Source organism: Chaetura pelagica, unplaced genomic scaffold, assembly GCF_000747805.2.
Source record: "Chaetura pelagica isolate M959 unplaced genomic scaffold, ChaPel_1.0 scaffold587, whole genome shotgun sequence".
In the NCBI taxonomy this organism is placed as follows: Eukaryota; Metazoa; Chordata; class Aves; order Apodiformes; family Apodidae; genus Chaetura; species Chaetura pelagica.
Genome location: NW_009953909.1, coordinates 291159 through 311136, shown reverse-complemented (window position 1 = coordinate 311136; position 19978 = coordinate 291159). Strand labels below are relative to the sequence as shown.

The 19978-nt window shown below is 52.8% G+C and overlaps 1 protein-coding gene across 1 annotated transcript in view; it reads right to left on the bottom strand.

Annotated features, from left to right (window-relative positions):
* The window catches only part of IGHMBP2 (immunoglobulin mu binding protein 2), a 35393-nt gene that overhangs the window by 15043 nt on the left and 372 nt on the right, over window positions 1-19978 (bottom strand). The window contains exons 3-9 of the mRNA XM_010001471.1: window positions 19930-19978; window positions 18377-18569; window positions 17634-17731; window positions 12925-13088; window positions 12390-12590; window positions 8887-9034; window positions 6528-6702 (exon numbers count right to left, since the gene is read on the bottom strand). The exon at window positions 19930-19978 is cut by the window's right edge and continues 4 nt beyond it. Of these exons, the coding sequence (XP_009999773.1) occupies window positions 6528-6702; window positions 8887-9034; window positions 12390-12590; window positions 12925-13088; window positions 17634-17731; window positions 18377-18569; window positions 19930-19978 (1028 nt within the window). The remainder of the gene's footprint in view (window positions 1-6527; window positions 6703-8886; window positions 9035-12389; window positions 12591-12924; window positions 13089-17633; window positions 17732-18376; window positions 18570-19929) is intronic.

The following is a 19978-nucleotide window of genomic DNA, read 5'->3' as shown; positions in this document are numbered from 1 at the left end:
TCCGGGACCCACAGGCAGCAGCGCCGCAGCAGGAACCCAGCTCAGCTCAGCTCAGTGGTGATGCTGCAGGAGCCCCTGCAGCTCCTGCTCCAGGCCCTGCTGAGCACCTGGAGCAGCTCTGCTGGGTGGTGGCACCCCTGGTCTGCCCCCTCTGCTCACTTGGGTACCAGCAGCCAGTGGAAGGGAGCAGGAGAAGGCTGCAGAGGCCCAGGCATTATCTTGCTCCCCAGCAGGGTGGAGACCCTCCGGGACAGACTCATGCCCTGCATGGACACCAGAACACCTTGAGCATGTCAGGGTGGAGAGATACCTGCTTCCTTCTCCATAGGGAAACACCTTGGGAGCTGCCACTGTAAGGCCAGAGCTGCAGATGGTGTCAGCCCTCCCTGCAGCAGAAGCCACTTCTCCCTCCCAGACCTGCTCAGTGGGGCTGGAATAAGATGAGTGAGGACACCAAAGATCTCTGTGTGGGGAAACAGCTCCAGAACAAGAACCTCTTGGCCTGTAAGCTCACCCTGTCAGCAACCTAGTGGCACTGCTCACTGCCAGCTCAGCAATGGCACCAGCATCACCCAACAGCAGAGCTTGACCCAAAACCTTGAAACCCGTTGTGTCAGCACAGCCAGGGCAGGCCCATGTGCCATGGGACATGGCTCAAGCATTGTCCTCACTCCTGGGCTGCTCACCCCTCTCAGGCACTAACACAGTTCAGCACTTCTTGCTTTACTGCCCATGGCACAAACCAACACCCCGAGGCTCCTGGCAAAGGTCCCGTGCTTGTGTCTGTGACACGAATTGACAAAGCTCTTAATGAAACAAGCCTTTCAGGAGCCCAGCTGCTTTCTCTTCGCCATACAGAGATGGTTTGTTAGAAGCATCACCTGACAGCACTGCCTGAGGAGGAAGGACAGGAACTGCTGGGTTTTCTTTGCATTTTGAGCATTTCAAAGCATAACAAGTGTTTTCACGCTGCGTGTCCAGCGCCTGGTAGAGGCTATGGTTCACAGTGAGGGTTCTACTTGCCACCAGAACACAGGGAATAAGCAGTGATGATGAAATGATGACAGAGAACAGCTCAGAAGATGATTTCCATCAGGGCTGAGGGGCACAGTGTGCATCCAGCCCCTGCTGTGGGCAGCATTCCTTGCCCGCAGGGCTGCCAGCCCTGCCCTAACAACAGGACACCTGGTAAACACCCCACAGCCTGCACAGCCAGTCCAGCTGCAGATGAGAAAACTGAGGGTTTTCCAAGAAGTCCAGCCTCACGAGCCCTCCTTCTTGCTAAATCACAGAAGGCAGCAAATGGGGGAAAGACAGGTCATACCCTGGGCATGGACACGAGGGCAGGAGCTGGGAGCCAGCCCTGGACTGGGGAGCAACCAGGCCAGGCAGGGAGGCAGGAGGGGCTGGCAGGGCTGCAGGGGGGATGCTGTGCTTCACACAACAGAGGTTTCTAGCTGTGCATTTTGCTGCTGGTCCTGAACCCTGCCAGGGCTGGCAAGGAGACCCCAAGGAGACCCCAGCCCCAGCGTTGCGGACATGGCACAGGGAGGCTCCTGAGGTCCTCACCTAAGAGCAGCAAGGAGTGTGTGAGCAGCTCTCTGTGAGGGGTGGGCTGGGGCTTCCATGGGGAAGGGGATTAGGTGGGATGAGGGGAAGGAGCAGGATGTGGGGCTGGGCAGCTTGTTCCAGCTATGAGGAATTAGCTTCTCCTCCTGCTGCTGGACAGGAGGAGCCTGTCTATGTCCTGTTAGCAGCTCTGGCTGTGTCCCAGGAGGCAACTCCAGGGAGAAGTGAGGGGTAACAAAATCAGATGCTCTGCAGGTCCCAAAGGCAGGCAGCAGGCCCAGCAGCCTTCCCAACCACAGGGACCTCCTCTCTGCTTTTGGCCTGGACTCCCCTCCCTCAGCTCACAGATTCTTGCAAATCTAAGAACAAGCCTAAAACTGGCTTCCACATGGAACTGGCAGGAAAACCCTGGTGTTTTTTAGCGATAAATATTCTCAAGTGCTTCTTGTAATGATACACAACAAAGCACAGGGGAGGCATTAAGCCTCCCAGCAAGCTTTAGAAATACTGCTCTTCTGTACCCTAGCAGCATATGTTCCACCACAGGGACCTACATGAGGTTTTATGTTGAATCAATAATGAGGATATTAAACTTCTTGCAAATATTTCACCTGCTAATAAATTTCCTACTAGCTGACCACTCAATTAATTCCTGAGATGTTTGATTTCTATGCCAACAAAATCATAAGAGCACTGAGCAAAAGCTTTTTAAGTAACAATGTCTTTAGAGAAATTAAATTGGGATAGGAGGTGGGACAGACAGAATCCCACACCTGATGCTCAGGAATAGTTACTTTAAAGTACCTGAAGTAAAGCTGGGAAAGGTAAAATGGCTGAAACTAGCCCAGAGCAGCCCAGAGCAGAACTATTTGCTGCTCACCTGGTTCCACCTTGTATAATAGGCAGGAAGAGGCTGTACTTTGCTGGAATGCACCTTCCTGGGGAAGGGATACCAGGATAGACCCCAGGGAGGGAGGACAAGGCTTGGCTGCTCTTCACAGGTAAGGCTTCCTCCTCCAGCTCTTGGGAGAAATGCTGCACATCAGTGGTGACAGCTGTGCCCAAGTGGAACCAAGTATTTCAAAGGCTTTTGTGCCCACCCTGCTGTGAAATACCCTTTCTGTGCTGGGTGCCAGGAGTCAACCTGCCATGAAGGCTGTGTTCAGAAGGATCCTTGCTGGGGGGAACAAAAGGGGAGTGTTTCCCTTGGAAGGATGGAGCTGTGCCTTCAGCCATGTCACATCCTTTCTTACTCATCCTCTGGATGGCTGGTCTCCTCCCTAAGAGGCAGAAGGAGCTGTTGGTGTGACTGAGCTTGGTGCTCCAACAGCAAGGCCTGGAGAAGGACGTGGCTTTTTTCCTGCCTTGAGCTCTCCAGTGAGTGAGCTCTTGGCTGTTGTGGACATGCAGGGTATGAGCTCTGTGCCCTGGGTTCTTCTATCCTGCCAAGGGTCTCAGAGGTTTCACAAACAGGTGAAGTCACAGGAAGTGAGGCTGAGCAGAACTCCCCTTTTCTCTGGATACTGAGGACTAGCACGTGGATTTGAGATGGTGGAGATATCCAGACTGACTGCTGGCAAACAAGGCAGCAAAATATTCCTGTGCTTGCCTAAGGAACTATTTAGAGCAAGAGGTCTGATAAGTATCTGCAGAGTGTAAAAACAAATTAACAAATCAAAGCCCTGTGGCAGAGACAAATTTATTAGGGTGTCAGAAATGGATGGAATGAGGACTAAAATGAAAACAAGGAAACGAAATGTTCCTGTCAGACAGAAGAATAGGTCCTGGCATTGAGATGGCTCCTGGGACTAGGCCAAAACCCAGGGGGAGGCCTGGGGCTGATGTCCAAGAGCTGTGGGGCAGGCTGCTGAGAAGGGAGCAGCAGGGATGAAGTATTCCTGCTTCCCAGAGCCTTCCCACTTGAGCAGGACTGACTCCACGTACTGTAGGAACAGATCATCCCTCTGCCAGCCCCGAGTCATCCCAGCTAACTTTAGACCCTTCACTGAGGCCCCCAAAATAGGAGCCCACACACTTCAGGTCTGCTGTCATCAATGGAGGAGAAGGGAGGTAGGCAGGAGGGTCTGAGTCCTGGGCATGAATCATCCCTGGAAATAGCTTCATCCCTTTCCTTCAACTTAAGAGGAGCCAGGAGGTGATTCCATGCCTTGATTTAACCTGAGGAAATACCTGACAAGATGGAGGCAGAAGGAATCTGCCTGTATGTCTCCTCTGGCAGGTGCAGGGCCTGTGGAAAGCAGCAGGCAGGGCCCTGCCTGCTCTGCACTGTGCTGAGGGATGGTGCTGGGAAGGGGGGAGCCTTGACATGTGCCTGGCTCTGTGCAGCTAGTGTTTCCACTGGGGCAGCAATCAAACACCAGCCCAGCGTTCAGAGCTGTCAGGAAAAGGGGTGTTGATTTTTAAAGGCATTTATCTAAAAAGCAACTGGATTTTTCAAAACCAGTTTTTCTAATTGATCAAAATCTGTTAGCTTTTGCATTTAATTAGGAGGCAACTGAGCCAACCTGTCAGCTGCTCCAGCTGGACCTCCATGCATGTCTCATCACTGGCTGGGGGGTTCATGAGACAGTGACAGGACTTGAAAGAAAGAAACTCTCAGCATCAGGCAGCTTTGCTTTCCACAGTCTGTGTCATCCCAGGTATTTTCTGCAGGACAAATCCTGAGCGTTGTGCTGCTCAAACCCTTTGCAGACTCTAGGGCTGTGGGCCGTGGTAGTTTTGCCTTCCAGGCTAAACCAGAGACCTGCCTGGGGAGCAGCAGCTTTTGGGAGCACAGCCCAACACTCCTCCCAGGAAGCTGGAGTCACTTGTGCACTTTATCTGGCAACTGTGGTGAGGCTGAGCTGTGGTGAGTGACGTCTTGTCTGACCAGCCCCTGGGTCGTGGACCTGCTGATGCCTTCAGCAATCATTTTGTTTAATGTAGCAAGTTTTTCAGATCATAATTTATTGGCAAGTCAGCCCGAGAGATAAATCTGTTAACATTATGATTCAGACACACATTCTCTCTGCTCTGTTTCCTTTTAAATCTTCTGAACTTTACAAAGGGCACAGAGTGACAGGGTGTTTAAACATCCCTAAGGTTTCTCATCCAAATGGGATTACCCCACAAGAGATGGGAGCTGACCTAACCACTGCTTTCCCTGCACAGCTGGTAACTCTGCTAAGGCTGAAGAACCAGAAGATCTGACTTCTACCCAGATTCCCTCTTAATTTTACCAAGACCAGTTCTTTGTGCAGCCAGGATTTTAAAAACACAGCAAGAAAACAGGCAAAATGCACAACAAAAGTGTCAGACTCTTTGAAAAGACAAACCATGGGAACAGCAAGGGAACAGCAAGGACAAACAGCTTGGTCCAAGTCATACCCACAGGATCCAAGGAGCAAAACAGCATTTCTGATGGAGAGAGAGGAGGTGCTGATCCCCTGTGAGCACAGGAGAGATGCAGAGCAGTGGCAGCTTTCCACTGCAAAGTCAAGCTCAAAACTGAGGGAGAGAAAAGCACCACTCCTCAAGCAGAACCAGGAGGAGAACCAGGAGATGTGCAGCAGATGGGTCCCACCACTGGGGAGCTTTTTCCTGTTGACTCCACCAGAGAGAGCAGCAGCAAGCAGCTGGGCAGGTGCTGTAAAGCTTCTTGAAGAAAACCTGCTTTACTTCAAAGAGGGGCCAAAACTGACAGCTCCAAGTGCTACAGGGAAGGAACCTGCTCATTTATGTATTTGGTTTTGGAAGTGGGAGAGAAAGTTCATGCAGCCAGCCCTACTTCTCTGACCCTGCACAAGACATGATGGTTCAGTAATTCCAGATCCAGAACTGGACAAACACGAGAATGATTCCATTGTCAGCTACCCTTGGGCTCCCAGCACTGGCTGGAGTCTCCCCCTGGAAGCACAGGGGATTTACAGGAGCCACAGATCTTTTCCACAAACTAACTGTGCAAGATGCAGGGAGTATGAGGTTCTCCAGTTCCTGTGGTGTGTGTGATACCTGCTGCAGCAGCTCAGGGGGCCAGTTCCCACAGTAATAGTTCAATAAATGAACGTGGAACCACAGCAGCAGAATTTAATAAAGGGAAGAGAAGAGATGGATTAAACTGAGCCTAAGCCAGAATCCACAGAGCCTGCAGCCAGCAGAGAGGAGGTAACCCAGGCCACCCTTCCTGCCAGGCACAAGGAAACCTTGTATAGAAAAACAGATTATCTTTCTTTCTGACCATCCTTCCTGCCCCACTGCACTGCCCTCCCTGCTGCCCTGCTATGCTGCACAGCATCCTCTGCTGGGGGCACTCAATTCCTAAGGGAAAATGGGACAATGGCAAAGTGAAGTCTCAGAGAAGGCTGGGACTCCAACTACTGGATCGTGCCCCTGATGCAGCCCTGCAAGGTGGGCACAGCCAGCTCCCTGCCACCTGCCAGGGCCTGCAAAGGAATCACCTTCTGCCTCTGGGGTTTGCTTTAGCAGCTCAACCAAGGTCACCCACCTAGGGCTGCTCCTACAAAACTTGATCCAATGTGTCCTGCAGGCTACGTCTCCGCTCCTGCCCAGATGAGAGCCTGACAGGCCAGGGAGCATTCCTGGTCCTCCAGAGCAGGCTGAAGGATTGCTCTCCCTGCCTGCAGGCCCTGGAGCTGCTCAGCAGCCACCCCTCAGCACAGAAACCTCCTCCCCAGCACCCTGCTGGCCACACGCCCCTGTGGCTTGGTCAGCAGCAGGTGAAAGGACCGATTGTCCCATCCTGGGGCAACACAAAAGCCAGCTCAGATGGAGCCACATTCAACTTGAAGCCATCAGTAAAACAGATGGCACCCTGGCAGTGTGACCAAACCCGGCTCACAAGGGTTGATACACCAGGATAACCCACATGATCTTGACACTTGAGGCATCCAGAAGCTGCACAAACAGCAGGAGGAGCCAGGGCCGCGACCGCTCCTTACTTGTGGGAGATGATGGTGGGGGGCAGCTGCTTGTGATCCCCAGCCAGGATGCACTTGGGAGCCCTCAGCAGAGGGATCCAGCAGCTGGCTTCCAGGGCCTGGGCACACTCGTCTATCACCACCAGGTCAAAGTGATTGTCAGGCAGCAGCTTCAGCGGGCCATCGGGGGAGGCGCCTGATTCAGGGAGAAGGGGCACAGTGAGCTGGAAGCACGGAAGAACAAGCAACCTGTTTTTGACACAAACACCCTTTCATTGTGATGGAGGGAGGCAGGTTAATATTTCCTTGCAGAGATTTAGAAATTCAGCTCTGTACTCCAGGCCAAACACACACATTTACGTGTGTATGTCAGAGTTGTTTTTGCCAACTTCTGTGTGTCGTTGTTTGTCCCAGCATCTGGACTCAAAAGCTTCCAAGTATCTTTGAAAACAACAGTGAGACCCTAGTGACAACCAGAATGATGTGCTGGAATACCTCACCCAGAGCAGGAGCAATCAACACCCACCTTCCCTCTGCCCTCAGATGCAAACAGACCCCCTCACCAACAACTGGAAGGACGACAGACCTGAGACTCACCCTGCCTGACACACCAAGAGGGAAAGCTCAGTTGAGGCCCTGACTCCTCTGCCCTGCAGACCCCAGCTGGGCTGCTCTGTCCTTCCTCATGGCTGTTTCTTTACATCAGATGTCCACTTCTGATGTCAGCCCAGTAACCCTTCCACAGGCCCTGCTGAATCCAGACATGAACCAATATTGATCCACACACTGATCAGAACAGTGAATTTCAGAGGCATCAAAAACATCCCTGCAATTTGTAAGAAAAAGGGGTGCAGAAGGAGGAGAGGAGGATTTAGAAGCCAGCATGCCAGACAAGGAGAATTTTGTTAACAAAAGCCTTTTTTAAAGGCTCCCAAGACCCTGCAGTGCAGCTCTGAAGACAGCTCTGATCAGGGTGATGCTGCTTTGTCAGTGTAGCCTCTGCAGCCCCACGTTCCTCAGGTGTTACAGGCTCTCAGCTGACACCCCACCTTTTCCTTCCAAAACATTTTTTCCCAGCTCTGGAAACGAGGGGCATATAACCTGAGCCTGACTTCTGCAATTCTGCCATGCTGAAGGTGGAAGGAAAAGAACTAAGCAGGCACGTTGTGTGTCTGAAACAGCCTGGACTGTGTGGCAGGAGCTGTGCGGGTGGTTCTCCTCCCTCCCAGCCCTGCAGCTCCACTTGAGTTGATCGACCTCCCATTAGCTAAAGGTCACTGCTGTCCCTGTCTATTGCTATGATTACAGTCTCTCTCTGCTGAGCCTAGCAACAGAGCACTCTGGCTTGCATAAAGAAGAATCCCTGTCAAACTACGTGGTTTCAGACAATTACCAAGATTGATTAACTGAGGAAAACGCAAAATCCAACCCCCCTGTCTGTCCATCCCCTTTTGCTGAAGCAGAATTGCACAGACCTGCCCACTAGCAAGCCCCAGAGCCCCAGGGGACAATCACATCTGCTCACACAATGGTCACTTTTACTGGAAAAAGGAAACCTCTCCCTGTTTTTACAGGCAAAGTTAAAAGAAGGGAGAGACCAATTCCCAGCAGATATTGCACGGGAAGGATTTTTCTTTCCTTTCACCCTCACACCAGGAACACCCCACCAGCTTCTTTTTTTATGACCTAAAACCATTGATGTTTCCCTTCAGCAAATAATCCCTGAGCAACCAAATCTGAAGATTTTAAGCAGGCCCTGGAGTATCACACATCAGGTCTAGCAAAGCACATCAGCAGGTGGTGAACTTGCAGCCTCTCTGCTCTGGTCCATGCCCAGGGTGTTCCCCTCCTGCCTGCAGGTACAGACGTGCCCACCAGCACTGCCTGAGGAACCCCTGGAAATGTTCCCTGATTCCCAGGTTGTTTACAGCCCTTGGGTGACTCATAGAACTAACCAAGTCCATGTAGACTGAGACCAGCCTATGGACACGTGCTGTATTTCATGGGTCACAGAAATGACCCAAGCAGGAAAGCAATTCCACGTGCCTGGTGAACTCAATGGGCAGGCTGCACAGCTCCCCTTGTCTGCTCACTGACAGCTCAGCTCCTGCTCAGAACTAACCAAGATGGGCCACACTGGCTCACACCAAAGGCCCTTCTAGACCCAGATTCTTTGCTGAAAAACATCATCCTGTGCCAGTGTGAGCAGGGAGAATCCCACCATGGGGGAGTTTGAGAACATGCTGCACCCTTGACTGAACTCCCGGGAGCTCAGAGCAGGAAGACTAAGTCTCCCTCCTCCCCTGGCAGGATGGTGCACTGCAGGGTTTACCTGAGTGCTGGCAAGTAAGGGAAAACACTGCACAGGAGGATCTCCCACCTGTATTCGTGGCAAGGATGACACTGGCATGGGTGAGGGCTGCAGCCATGGCTGCCTCTTCTCGTTCCTTCAGCTCCTTTCTCAGCACCTTAATCTCACTCAGAAAGTGGCTTCGCTCCCCCTTGTCTTGAGCCTTTTTGGTTTTTGCCTATAAAACAGAAAAATCAAGGTAGAACAGCTTCTAGGGGAATTTTCAGCTTCTCAGACAACCAAAGGCCCAGGTGCAGCATGGCTTCTCTGTGTCCTCCAGGACACACCAGCTCATTGTGACCAGCCCCAGCCAACCTCGGCTTCTCCCCCTCCCCCTGCCAGGGACCCCCTTCAGCTGCCTGAAGCATGAGGAGTGTTTCTGTCTGTGCAAAAGATATCAACACAACCCCAGGTCCCTCAGCAGCTGCTTAGGCCAAGGAGGAACCAGGACCTCCTACCTCCTCCTGCTCTGCTGCTCAGGGGAAGCAGGGACCCTCTGGCTCCAAGTGACCTTGAAGCAGGAGGGTTCCCCAAGCTGGCTGTGCCATCTCCGGCCCAAGCAGCAGCTCTGCATTTTTAAAAAGGCATCTCTGAGCTGCTGAAATGGCTGAGCAGTATCTAGACAGGTTCATGGCTTGTTTCAGCAACACCTGTTAAATGCATCTTAACACCTCAACTCATCACCCCTGCTCCCCCAGCTACAGACCAGCAGCTACAGGACAAGGGCCAGGCCTTGGCTCACTGGGAGTCACCTTGAGAGAGCTACTGGCACTCTCTGATGGAAATTTGGCTGATGTCCTTGGAGGTAAGGCTGATGACTTCAGAAACCTGAAAAAGCTGCAGCCAGAAGCTTCTAGAAGCAGCCAGAACAATAGGACTTGATGGTTGCTATAATCACCCTCTGTCTGGATGGATCCTCCAGTGTTCAATGTGGTTCAGGTCACACTGCAGCCTGTCTCTGAGGAAAGACACGTGTCTCACTCTGCTACTCAGCCACCTCTTGGGGTTAAACTTGTAGGTATTTAACACCTGTGAGACCTCTATGTGTCTGCCAGGTGTAGTCAGCAGTGGCTGAAGTTACAGGGAGGGATCAGACACAGATAGTGGTATCTCACAGGCATCTTCTCCTTAGCTGGATCTAAAGGGACAGGTTGGGCACCAGTCCTGGCAGTCCCTGAGCTGACTGGCATCAACTGCCCCTCTGCTGGTACCAGAGGGAGGTCAGTGAGCAGGACTGATGGTGTTAGTAGGGCCTAGTTTCGTGTCTGTTCTGCAGAAAAGAACTAGTTAGTAAATTGTCAACAGCAACTGTTCTCTGCTGTTGGCTGGTGACACCAAGACCCAAACACACCTGGCTCCAGCTCTGGGAGCAGCTGGCTCCTCGTTAGGGCTCTGGGTGCCAGCAGGCTCTAATTGCCCTGACCTGCCTGGGGCCTCCACCCACACCCTCATTGGCCTGGGAGCTGCATTTAAGCTGCCCCTTCCCTGAGCTATAGGGTTTGTGTCCTGGGCCTGGTGTTTTCTCTGGGGTGGTTGCTGTGTCACCCTGGCCCTGCTCAACATCACTGGACTGTGCTGCCTTCCTTGCTCAGGTGCTGGTGACCAAGTGTCCAGAAGCTGATGTCCTGGAAGGCTTGAACAGGTGGGTGAAGGAGACACAAAGGGGTAGAAAATGTGCAGAGAATGTGTGGGTTTTCATTTCTGTTACTAGCTCTCTTGAGACTGGGGTAGTGGTAAAGGAAAGGAGTGAGAAGGGTCAAAATGTGGAGTGGACAAAGGAATTGTTAGAGGGGCAAGCAGGGGAAAAACTGAGGCAGGATGAGGGGAAGGTAGGTCAGGGCCTCAGAAGTGAGCTGTCTGTAGCCCAGAGAGAGAAAGAGATGTTGATGAGTCAGGGGCTTCTTCTGTGAAGGACCTGATCTCAGGCAGTTCTGAGCACTGCTACCCAGGCTGGATGGCAGTGGGATTGTAGCTTCTGGTTTTTTGTGGGGGATTTTGGGCAGAACAAGCCTTGGTGGCCAGTCCCTATCCCCATCACCACATAGCCCTTGCTCTAGGGAGAAAGCAGATGGAGACCTTGGTGCTGAAGGCTCTGCTTCCTCCCTAGCTTCCCTTCTACTGTGGAAAATCAAGAGTGGGAAAAAAACCTCCTCCTGAAGAGAGTAAAGGGACAATGAGACACTTGTGAGAAAAGCAGAAAAGTGAAGAAGGCTCAGTGTGGGATGTGACTACAGCCAGGCCTGGCAAGTACATTCCCTATGAACTTGTCTCTTGGCCACAAGTACCACTCGACCCAGCCCTGAGATGTCCTCTCCTTCCCCTGCACTGTGTGCAAGACCAGCCTATCTGCTCACTGCCAGCCATGGGATGAGTTGGGAAAACTGAAGCTGGTGGTGGCTGCAGATCAGTGTCCATGGAGCTGAGAGCCAGGTCTGGTCTGTGCTGTTCAAAGCAGCAAACGTGCAGGGCAATGAACTTGGGCAGCTGTGACCCCAGGAGTGTGCTGGGGTATGAAGGTGCCCTCCTGCTCCCTGCTGGAGACAGGCCCACTCCTGAGCTGGATGCACCTGCAAAATGGCTTCTGGACAAGGCTGCCACCAGAAGAGGGAAGAAAAATGCTCCTCAGTATCAAAACCTCTCCTCTCGGGTGGAAGAGCCTCTTTGTCAATTGAGTTTAGGAAAATTAGGTTGTGAAAGAAGAAATTAAGGATGGATTTTTATAGTTCACTCTGCTTTCTACTTGAGGTAGCTGAGAGTGGGAGGGAGTGTCAGGACAGCCAGACAGCTTGTTAGGAAGTGACTTAATGATGTGAACGTTTCTCTGGTGAAGAGGATGGCATGAACAATGCCAGACAGATAATCTGGAGAGCAGGGCACTGCAGCAGCTCCCCACGCAGCAGGAAGGTCCTGGATTTTTTCACTTGCATGTGGAATTTGGCCAGGAGGAGTTTTGCCCTCAGCTCCTGCAGCACATGAGGAGCACTGGTGGCAGGACAGCAGAGGCTCAGGCAGCCCCTGGTGGGACCTCTTCAGGCTGCAAGCCTTCCCCACCTCTCAAACTGCCAGGCTTGCAGCCTGGTCCCTGTCCTCCAAGGCCAGGTTGAAAGCTTCCCAGTTGGAGCAAATGGGATGAATGGAGGCTGCACCCTCTCAGCTGTCACTGCCAGTCCCTGCACGATGGTGCCTCTCCTGCCCACTGGTGGCTGCCCACGGAGAGGCTCCTGCCCCCCTGCACTGGAAGGCTGGGAGGGTCACGGTGGGCTGGTGGTGCCCTGAGCCCACAGCCAGCAGGTTGAGGCAGGGTGCAGGCTGCCCAGGGCTCACATCAGGACTAGTCACTGTGAGGTGCCTCTAGCCACTCATTTGGGGCAGCCCAGAGCACCCAGCTGTGGGGATAGTCTTCTGAGAAGGTGCAAGAAGAGGCAGAATTGTTCCTTGGTTTTGGAGACAAAGCAGCTCTCCCGGCTGGTGGGAGAGGGTCAGGTCCTGCTGACCCATGGCAACCCACAGGGGGTGTGTTGCAGGACACTCACCAAGGCCTGGTCGATGTCCTTCCTGATATCTGCCACTATCTGGGCATTGTCCCCCCGGGCCAGGACAGCATCCAGGGAGTGCTGCTGGATGGGCTCCAGCAGGCGCGCGGGGTGGCCCAGGCGCAGCAGGCGGGCTCTGCAGCCTGCCAGCCTCTCCACCAGGTTGTCCACTGCCACGTTGGAAGGGGCACAGCACAGGACCTGGGGGAGAAACCAGCTGCTTGTCACTGCTAAGGGCACTGGAGCAACACTGAGCAGAAAGACAAGGACCGACACATCTGAGGGGAATAACCCACTGGCAGCAAAGGCAACTCGCCCCCTGCTCTGAAGCACTAGTGCAAGGTCTCCACTAAACAGCAGACCTGAGCTCTGAAGCTTCTGTTTGCACCAGATTTCAGATGACAGGGGGACTGCCTGGTCCTTGAAAGTCAAGCCAGACCTGCAGTGTAGCACAGCTGCTGCTGGGCCTGCCCCAGCTGCCACCAGCAGGGGGTCTGCCAAACAAACCGAGGGGGTTGCTGTCACCCATACTCACTTTCAGGCCTTGCTGTACAGCTTGCAGGATGATCTCCACTAGTGTTGTTGTCTTCCCTGTACCAGGAGGTCCATGGACAATGGCAAGCTCCCTTTGTGCCAGTGAGAAGGAGACAGCCTCCCTCTGTGAGGCATCCAGGGAGTCATTGAAAAACTTGAGAGGCCCTGGGGACACAGGAGAGTCACTTGGACTTCAGCCTGAACTTGGGCACCACAAACCCATGAACACAATGAGGAGCTCTTGGTAGATGGCCCAAATTAAGCTGACAATAACCTGGGGAGGGAGGCACACTGTGCTGCACCATCCAGCAGGACAGGCAGGCCTCCCTGCTTCCCTGCCTTCCCCTCCTGTTGTGCAGGAGGAGAAACCCTTCAGTTGTGAGTACTGGAACTTTTCAGCATTTAAGGAGGCATTTACTTGATATAACATCTGTCATGTAGGATCTCCTGGGTGTGGAAGCTGCTCTGGATTTATTTTATTGGTAAAAACTTCAGTAAAAACTGGGGAGGAAGTAGCTGATCTTGCAAACAAATTGCTCCTGTTCCCATTAACAAACCCAGCACAGCACCAGTGAAAAGGCAGCAGGAAAAACTACAGCCTCTGTGAGCTTAGAAGAGCAGTCCTGTGTTTTTCAACAATCACTGAAAAGGAAGGCAGGAAAAAGATACAAACCAGCAATATCAATGATGGCAACTAAAATTAGTTGGGGCTTTAAAGATCAGAAAGGAAAAAAGGGAAAAGAATATGCAAATTGCATTACAAGAGAATTGGTTTCACTGCAGAAGACCAAATTCTCACAAGCTGTTTTTTACCTCCCAGATTTATCTAATTTAAACCCATATTTATTCTTATCCCCCATAATCCTGCTGCTAATCTCTGTGTTCGTTATGGAAGTTAATTACAGCAGAGTTGATGACTCACTGAGGTTTACTGAAAATAATGTTCCATGAAAGCTTATATAAGGCAAATCTCTGGGCATCCTGCCCTGCTAGGCATCATGTGCTTGATCCCCCTCTTTGGGCTTGATTAAAAGCATTTCAGTTTCTCCTGCCTTTGGGCAGGTTAACTGGTGTGCAACAAGTTAACACTCCCTGTAACCTCTGGCACTGCCCTCTGAAGCAGCACAAGCAAGTTGTCTGGGTTAAATACAAGTTGTTAAAAAGATGCTTGGGGAGGAAGAGAGAACAGCTCCAAGGGCACCTTTTCCTGGTAACCTGCCTCTTGATTTATACCTCTTTTTTGTGACCAAGAGAAGACTGGGAAGCACCCCACTGGCTGGGGAAAAAGAGAGAATAGCCTAAAAACTGAGAGGTATTTCCCACAAGGAGGAACAGCTGGGATGTAGGAGTCATTGATGTTTCCTTGTTGAAGGCAGGAGCTCAGAAACTGGCTCCTCCACAGCCTCTTCCCTCGTGGGCAGGTTGGAGCTGTGCCTGTCCCCTGGCTGGGCACTGCAGCAGGAGGGCAGGGCTTCTGAGGGTGCTGTGGCTTCTCTACACCCTTCACCCCCCAGCTGAGCTGCAGGTGGGCTCACCAGAAAAAAAATGCAGCTTACCCACCCCAGCAGGGCTGGCCCAAGAACTCTCTATAAGCCATTGGATTTATGAGCACAGCAAATACTTGCTTTACAAGCAGGATTTGTAGAGAAGCTCCCAGAGGACACCTGCTAGCCCAGCTCCAGCCCTGTGCTGGGGCCTCCTGCCCTGCCCAGGGCTGCCCACCCTAGCCCCCCCCAGCACAGCCTGTGGAGGGGATGAGGGTAAATCTGCAGGGATGGGTCCTAGTGATCAAGTAACTCAGCCTTTGATGTGCACCTTGATTTAGGAGTTCAGCACTGGAGAAAAGAATCACCTTGGCCATCAAGGTTGGTCGACCAACAACATTCCCAGGAACTGAGACAGTTTTCTGCACAGTACCAGCAGGTTCAGGAGAAGAAGTGGGTTGGAAGATGATATGCAGGCCCAGGAAAGGGGTCTTTGCACCAGACATGGATGGGAACAGTCCCTCCTGGGAGGAAGAGCTCAAGTTCTCCAGACCTGTAGGCCTCTCATTTCTCAAAGGCTGTTCCTCACCATCAGTGTGCACAGGCAGCAAGAGCAAACCAGGCTCCACAACCAGCTCCTCCACAGCCCAGCTCTGAGGGACAGCACCCAGGTGGATGATGGCCTGGAACAAAGCACTTTTCCTGGTCTCCCTAAGGAATCACCTGGCAGCTGAGCTGTCTGGACTCCTTAGTTTGCCCCATAAATCTCAAGGGCCTCCTGATGGCTTGTGATGACCAGAGGTACCACATGGCAGAGACATGAGGAACATTGAAGATTTTTGCAAGTGACTTGTCACATGCACTGGACTTAAGCCAAGGAGCTGAGGGGTTTTTGCTGGTGCTTCCCTAGTGCCCTCCCTACTGAGTCAACCTTTACTGGGACACCCCTGCCTGTTAACCAGGCTTTTTTCCTTCCTCCTTTCTCTTTCCAAATGTCTTTTTACAGCAATAGGTGTAAGTAGATAGAAGCCTTTCAGCCTCCACACAAGCCAGCCAGTGTCTGGGCACAGGGATGAACAATCCTTGGCTGCTTCTGGACCAGGACACAGGAGGGAGCTGGTGGCTGCTGGTGACCTGCAGGGTCACACCTGCAATAAGGAACAGCCTGATCTCTGAAAGGAAAGGGAATGTGTCTGTGCAGCTTGGCTGGCCTTGGGGAGCACAGCAGAGTGATGCTGGCCTCTGCTGGCAACCACAGCCTCTAGTCATCCACCCCTGGGTACACTTTCCCAGACTTGAAAAATCAGATTTAGGATTCTGCTGCTGCACACATCACTTGCTGGAGATTGTTTTGCCCTTGGGAGAACATCCTTGAACATCCAGGCACAGAACTGGGTGCTTATGACTTCCACTGACCCTTCTGCTCCTTGGTCTCCTTGTAATTAGGTCCTTCCCCACTGTCTGTACAGGGGTGGTGGCAGATGTTCCCCTTCTAGGTGTGGATCCCACCTGCTCTGGGTTTTCCCTGCAGGAGTGTCAGGAAGAGCTTCTTCACTGGCTGGTGTTTATGTGGCTTCATCCCTACCCCTGGAAGCCTTCTGGGCTTCTGGCTGAAGTGGAGATTTTACTGCAGCCTGGAATGTTGTTAGCACTGAAGTGTGTCTAGGGAGGCAGCTTTATGAGATGTACAGAACTTGTTAACTCTAAGGCTCATGATGGGTTTGTCTGAGATCAGATCATGGGTGGGATGAGGCACAGGAAGGCATCTCCCCAGGAAACCTGGTAAAAGATGCTTAGTCATGAAAGGAGATACTGTGCCCTGGAGGGGAAGCAGCCTGAAGTGCTGTGGGGGTTTTGTGTCCTTCTGTCAGAGCCTGCACCTGGGAATCCCATGGGATCCCAGGCTGCCTCCTGCAGACAGTGCCCCCAGCTGTGAGTTCCTGCACTTTGCAGAGACAAGTCCCATGTCCTGTGGTGTGTGGGACACCAGGGAGCTGTGTGTGCCATCACACAGGTGTAGGAGAAAGGCTGTGTCCAGCCAGCTGCTCAGCACCTTCCCCTCCAGCTCAGCTCAGGGCACCTCACAGGACCTGCTGAAGTCACTGTGAGTTAATCCCTGGCTGGTCCTGGCTGGGCAGGAAGGAGCAGGGAAGGCTGCTTCCCCCTGCCAGAGCCTTCAGCTGGTCTCAGGTGGCAGTGGATCTGGCAGTGGATCTGGCAGTGGATCTGGCAGTTCTCAGTGTCGGGGAGAGAAGAAACTCATCTTTGTGCTTAGTCTGGCACCCCTGGGAGGTTTGAGGAAAAGGAATTTGTCTTTGTTAGGGAGGCAGCTCCTCTACTACAGAGGAAAAGTGGAGCTGAAGCTGCTGAGGAAGTCAGCTCATTAAAATTCAGTCCTTTTATCTAATACTGAAACCCTGAGGGCACCAAGGTCCCCTGGTAGCTCAAAGCAGCTGACTTCCTGCCCTGATTTTGGCAGCCCAGGTGAGATTTCCCTCCTGTCAGAGGCCAGTGTTCACCAGCAGCTGCTGAGCACTTGGCTGCTATGGTGCTCAGGGGCTCTGGCCTCCCCACAGCTCCTCTCAAAGGGCAAGCTGTGCCATTCCAGCTTTCATTTTATCAAAGACTCACAGCAAAAAAGATCTGAGTAAAAAGGGATTCTACTGGTATGCAACTGTTTGGACAGCTGTTGTTATAAGCCAAGTGGTGAGGTTTTAATGAAACCAAAGCAGCCTGCAGGTCTCCAACCTGACTGAGCACAGCCAGGAGGCTGTAAAAATAAAAATCCAAGTGTTCCCATGCTGCTCTGAACTGCAGCAGTTCCACAGCCACTTAATTCCTCTGGAGGCAGAGCTATTGGATTTTCAATATAGAAGCAGTGCTGGCAGTTTCTGATCAAGTTTATGGAGGTAAGAAGCAAATAGGAAATGCTTCATAAACAAAACTGAATTTCAGACTGATGAGTGTGTGCAAGCAAATGCTCCCATCCCAAATCCTGCCTGAATTCATCTTTGCTGGGTACCCTGAGGAAAGTGCACATCAGGCAGCTGAGCATCCCCATAAACCAGCATGAAAAGTAACACTTGGGTCTTCCCTGGAGCAAAACAAGCTGCATGTTTGGGGTGGATAAAACCCCAAGTTATGTGTCCCCACAGGTTTTGGACTGAGAGCCCAGGGGCCCTTCCCTGCCCCAGGGGAATGAAACCCTACCAAGAAGCATCCTTACTTGTTTCACTGGCTGTGCTGGGAGCAGAGGTGAAGAAGAGGACATCGATCAGGGCAGAGGCTGGACCCCCAGGGTACTGCTGGAGTGCACACAGAGCTCTGCCAGGGAGGGAAACAGCCAGGTGAGACACACCCTAGGGCTTGGGGACAGACTCTGGGCACAGACTCAGCTCTTCCAAAGCTGGAAATGTTACCCCACACCAGACTAATGCTGTCTAACTGCTGCACCCCCAGCCCTTCCCCACACTGCTCAGAATCCCACTTTCCAGTGTCACTCCAATTGGATGCAGCCAGAACCGTGTGCTGAGCCTTTTCAGCACAGCAGTTCAGCAAGGAGCCATTCCCTTCTCCTGCCAGGGTGGAAAAGGCTCAGCACAGAATCCAGTGAGTGCCAGAGGTGATGCAACACGGGACCAAAATATGCAGCTGAGTGTGGGATGAGGGGTGGGAGAGGAAGAGGGAAGAGTTGGGACCATCCCAGGCAGTTGTGATGCTGCAGCACAACGTATCCAGTTGAGTTATCCCAGTCTGGGCTCCCCCAGTGGCCAGCAGGGAAAGAAAGGCCCCTCCAAAAGGTGGATCCCTCCCGAGTGGAGCTGCTGTAGGAGTCAGGAACAAGAGAGGAGACAAACTGCCCTGGTGAAAGGGGAGCTCTGGCCCCCAGGAGCCTTTCCAGAATGAACCTGACATTCCCAGGGGCCCCTGAGCAGTGGCAGGGGGGGACAGCAGCCCCGTGGCACTCACCTCTTCAGCCTGCTGTAGGTGACATCGTTGGCCAACTTCAGCAGGCGGTAGCAGCCCTCCCAGCCCAGGCTGGAGGGGCCCTCCCTGCAGTCCTCAAAGGCCACTGTCACAGCCTGGGGGGTGACACGGGTCACCACCCCAGTGCAGAGCAGCTCACCCCGGCCAGCTGAGTCGTACAGGCCCACGATGTCCCCTGCAGAGACAGGTCTGGGCTGAGAGTGTGAAGCAGGGCAGACATTCTGACCACCCTCCCTGCTGTCAGGGTTTACCCCTGGCCAGAACCCAGTGCCAGGTGCTCTGCTGACCCCTCTTCCCTTCCCAGAAAGAGAACAGACAAGAGGGACTCCTGGGCTGGGAACTAAACTGCAGCTTTAGTGGAAGCAACAGTGATGAGATAGAAAACCCTGCAACAGATAGAACCAAGCAGAGTGCAGTGCAGGCAGCAGGGCCACCTGCAGCTCAGCACCCTGTCCCCTGCCAAGGGCCATGAGGAAGGAGAACACCCCTCCCAGATGGGAGAGGGACCAGCAGCAGCAGGAAGACACCAACCAGCACCCAACCCATTGCCTCAGACCTCCCCAGGTGTGGGCTGGAGCCCAGCAGTGCTCCTCACAGCCCAGGAAGGCAACACACCTTCACAACCCTCGGGACAACCTGACTGCTCTGAACCCTCACACACAACACTTCACACCCCTTTTAATGTTAAGAGTAGCCAAGGAGCCTGCCTGGCAACCTGTGCCTCCCAGGTGACTGCTGTGCAGCAGCCAGCAGAACTCAGAGCACTGGCTTTCCAGCTGCAGCTTCTGCAGCTGCTGGGAGATGGCAAAGGAGTCAAATCACAGGTGTCAGGAGGGCACAGGGTTCCCCAGCAGATAAATGAGCTTGTACTTCAGCCAGGGCTTATACTGAGGATTACATTTCAGGTGAAGGAAGCTTTCCTCCATCAGCCCTGGCTGTGTTTTCAGGGATGGGATGGGATGACAGAAGGTGGGACACAAGTGGGCAGAGTGCTGGCTGCTGTGCTGGGGAGTCTGTATTTCTCTAGTTCCTGCATTTCCAAGAGAAATCCCACTACTGATGGAATGTGTTTCGCTTCTTCCCTTGCCAAAAGTGACAGCACAGGAAAGGCAGGAATATGGCAGCTTGGGAAGGAAAACAAAAACCCCATTTTGAAATTAAGTGTAAGTGACAAAAGCTCCTTGCCTGCTCCAAGACCTGAGCATGGCCACCTCAGCTTGAGGAAAGAATGCCCATAACTCTTAGTGACAGGAGAGCAGGGCTTTGGTTTTTATGGCTTCAGCAGCAGGAAGGGTTAGGGTAACCCTAGGCTTAGGGTTTAGGCTTAGGGTAGCTCTCTGGCCACTGCTTCCTAGTCCCACACAACACTTGTCACAAGCTGAGGGGAAAAAGGGGCTGCCTGTCTCTAGCTTCACCCTGTAGCCACGAGGTTTTTCTCCCTTCCTCTTCTGCATCAGGTGCCCGTGGCACATGAGAAGGGCTGGGTCACCTCTTGAGCTGCTTCACCCCGACAGGAGTGAAGCCCTGTTACTCACCAGGCCCGAAGCTGTTGCAGGGCAGCCCGGGCTGTGTCCGGGGCTGGAA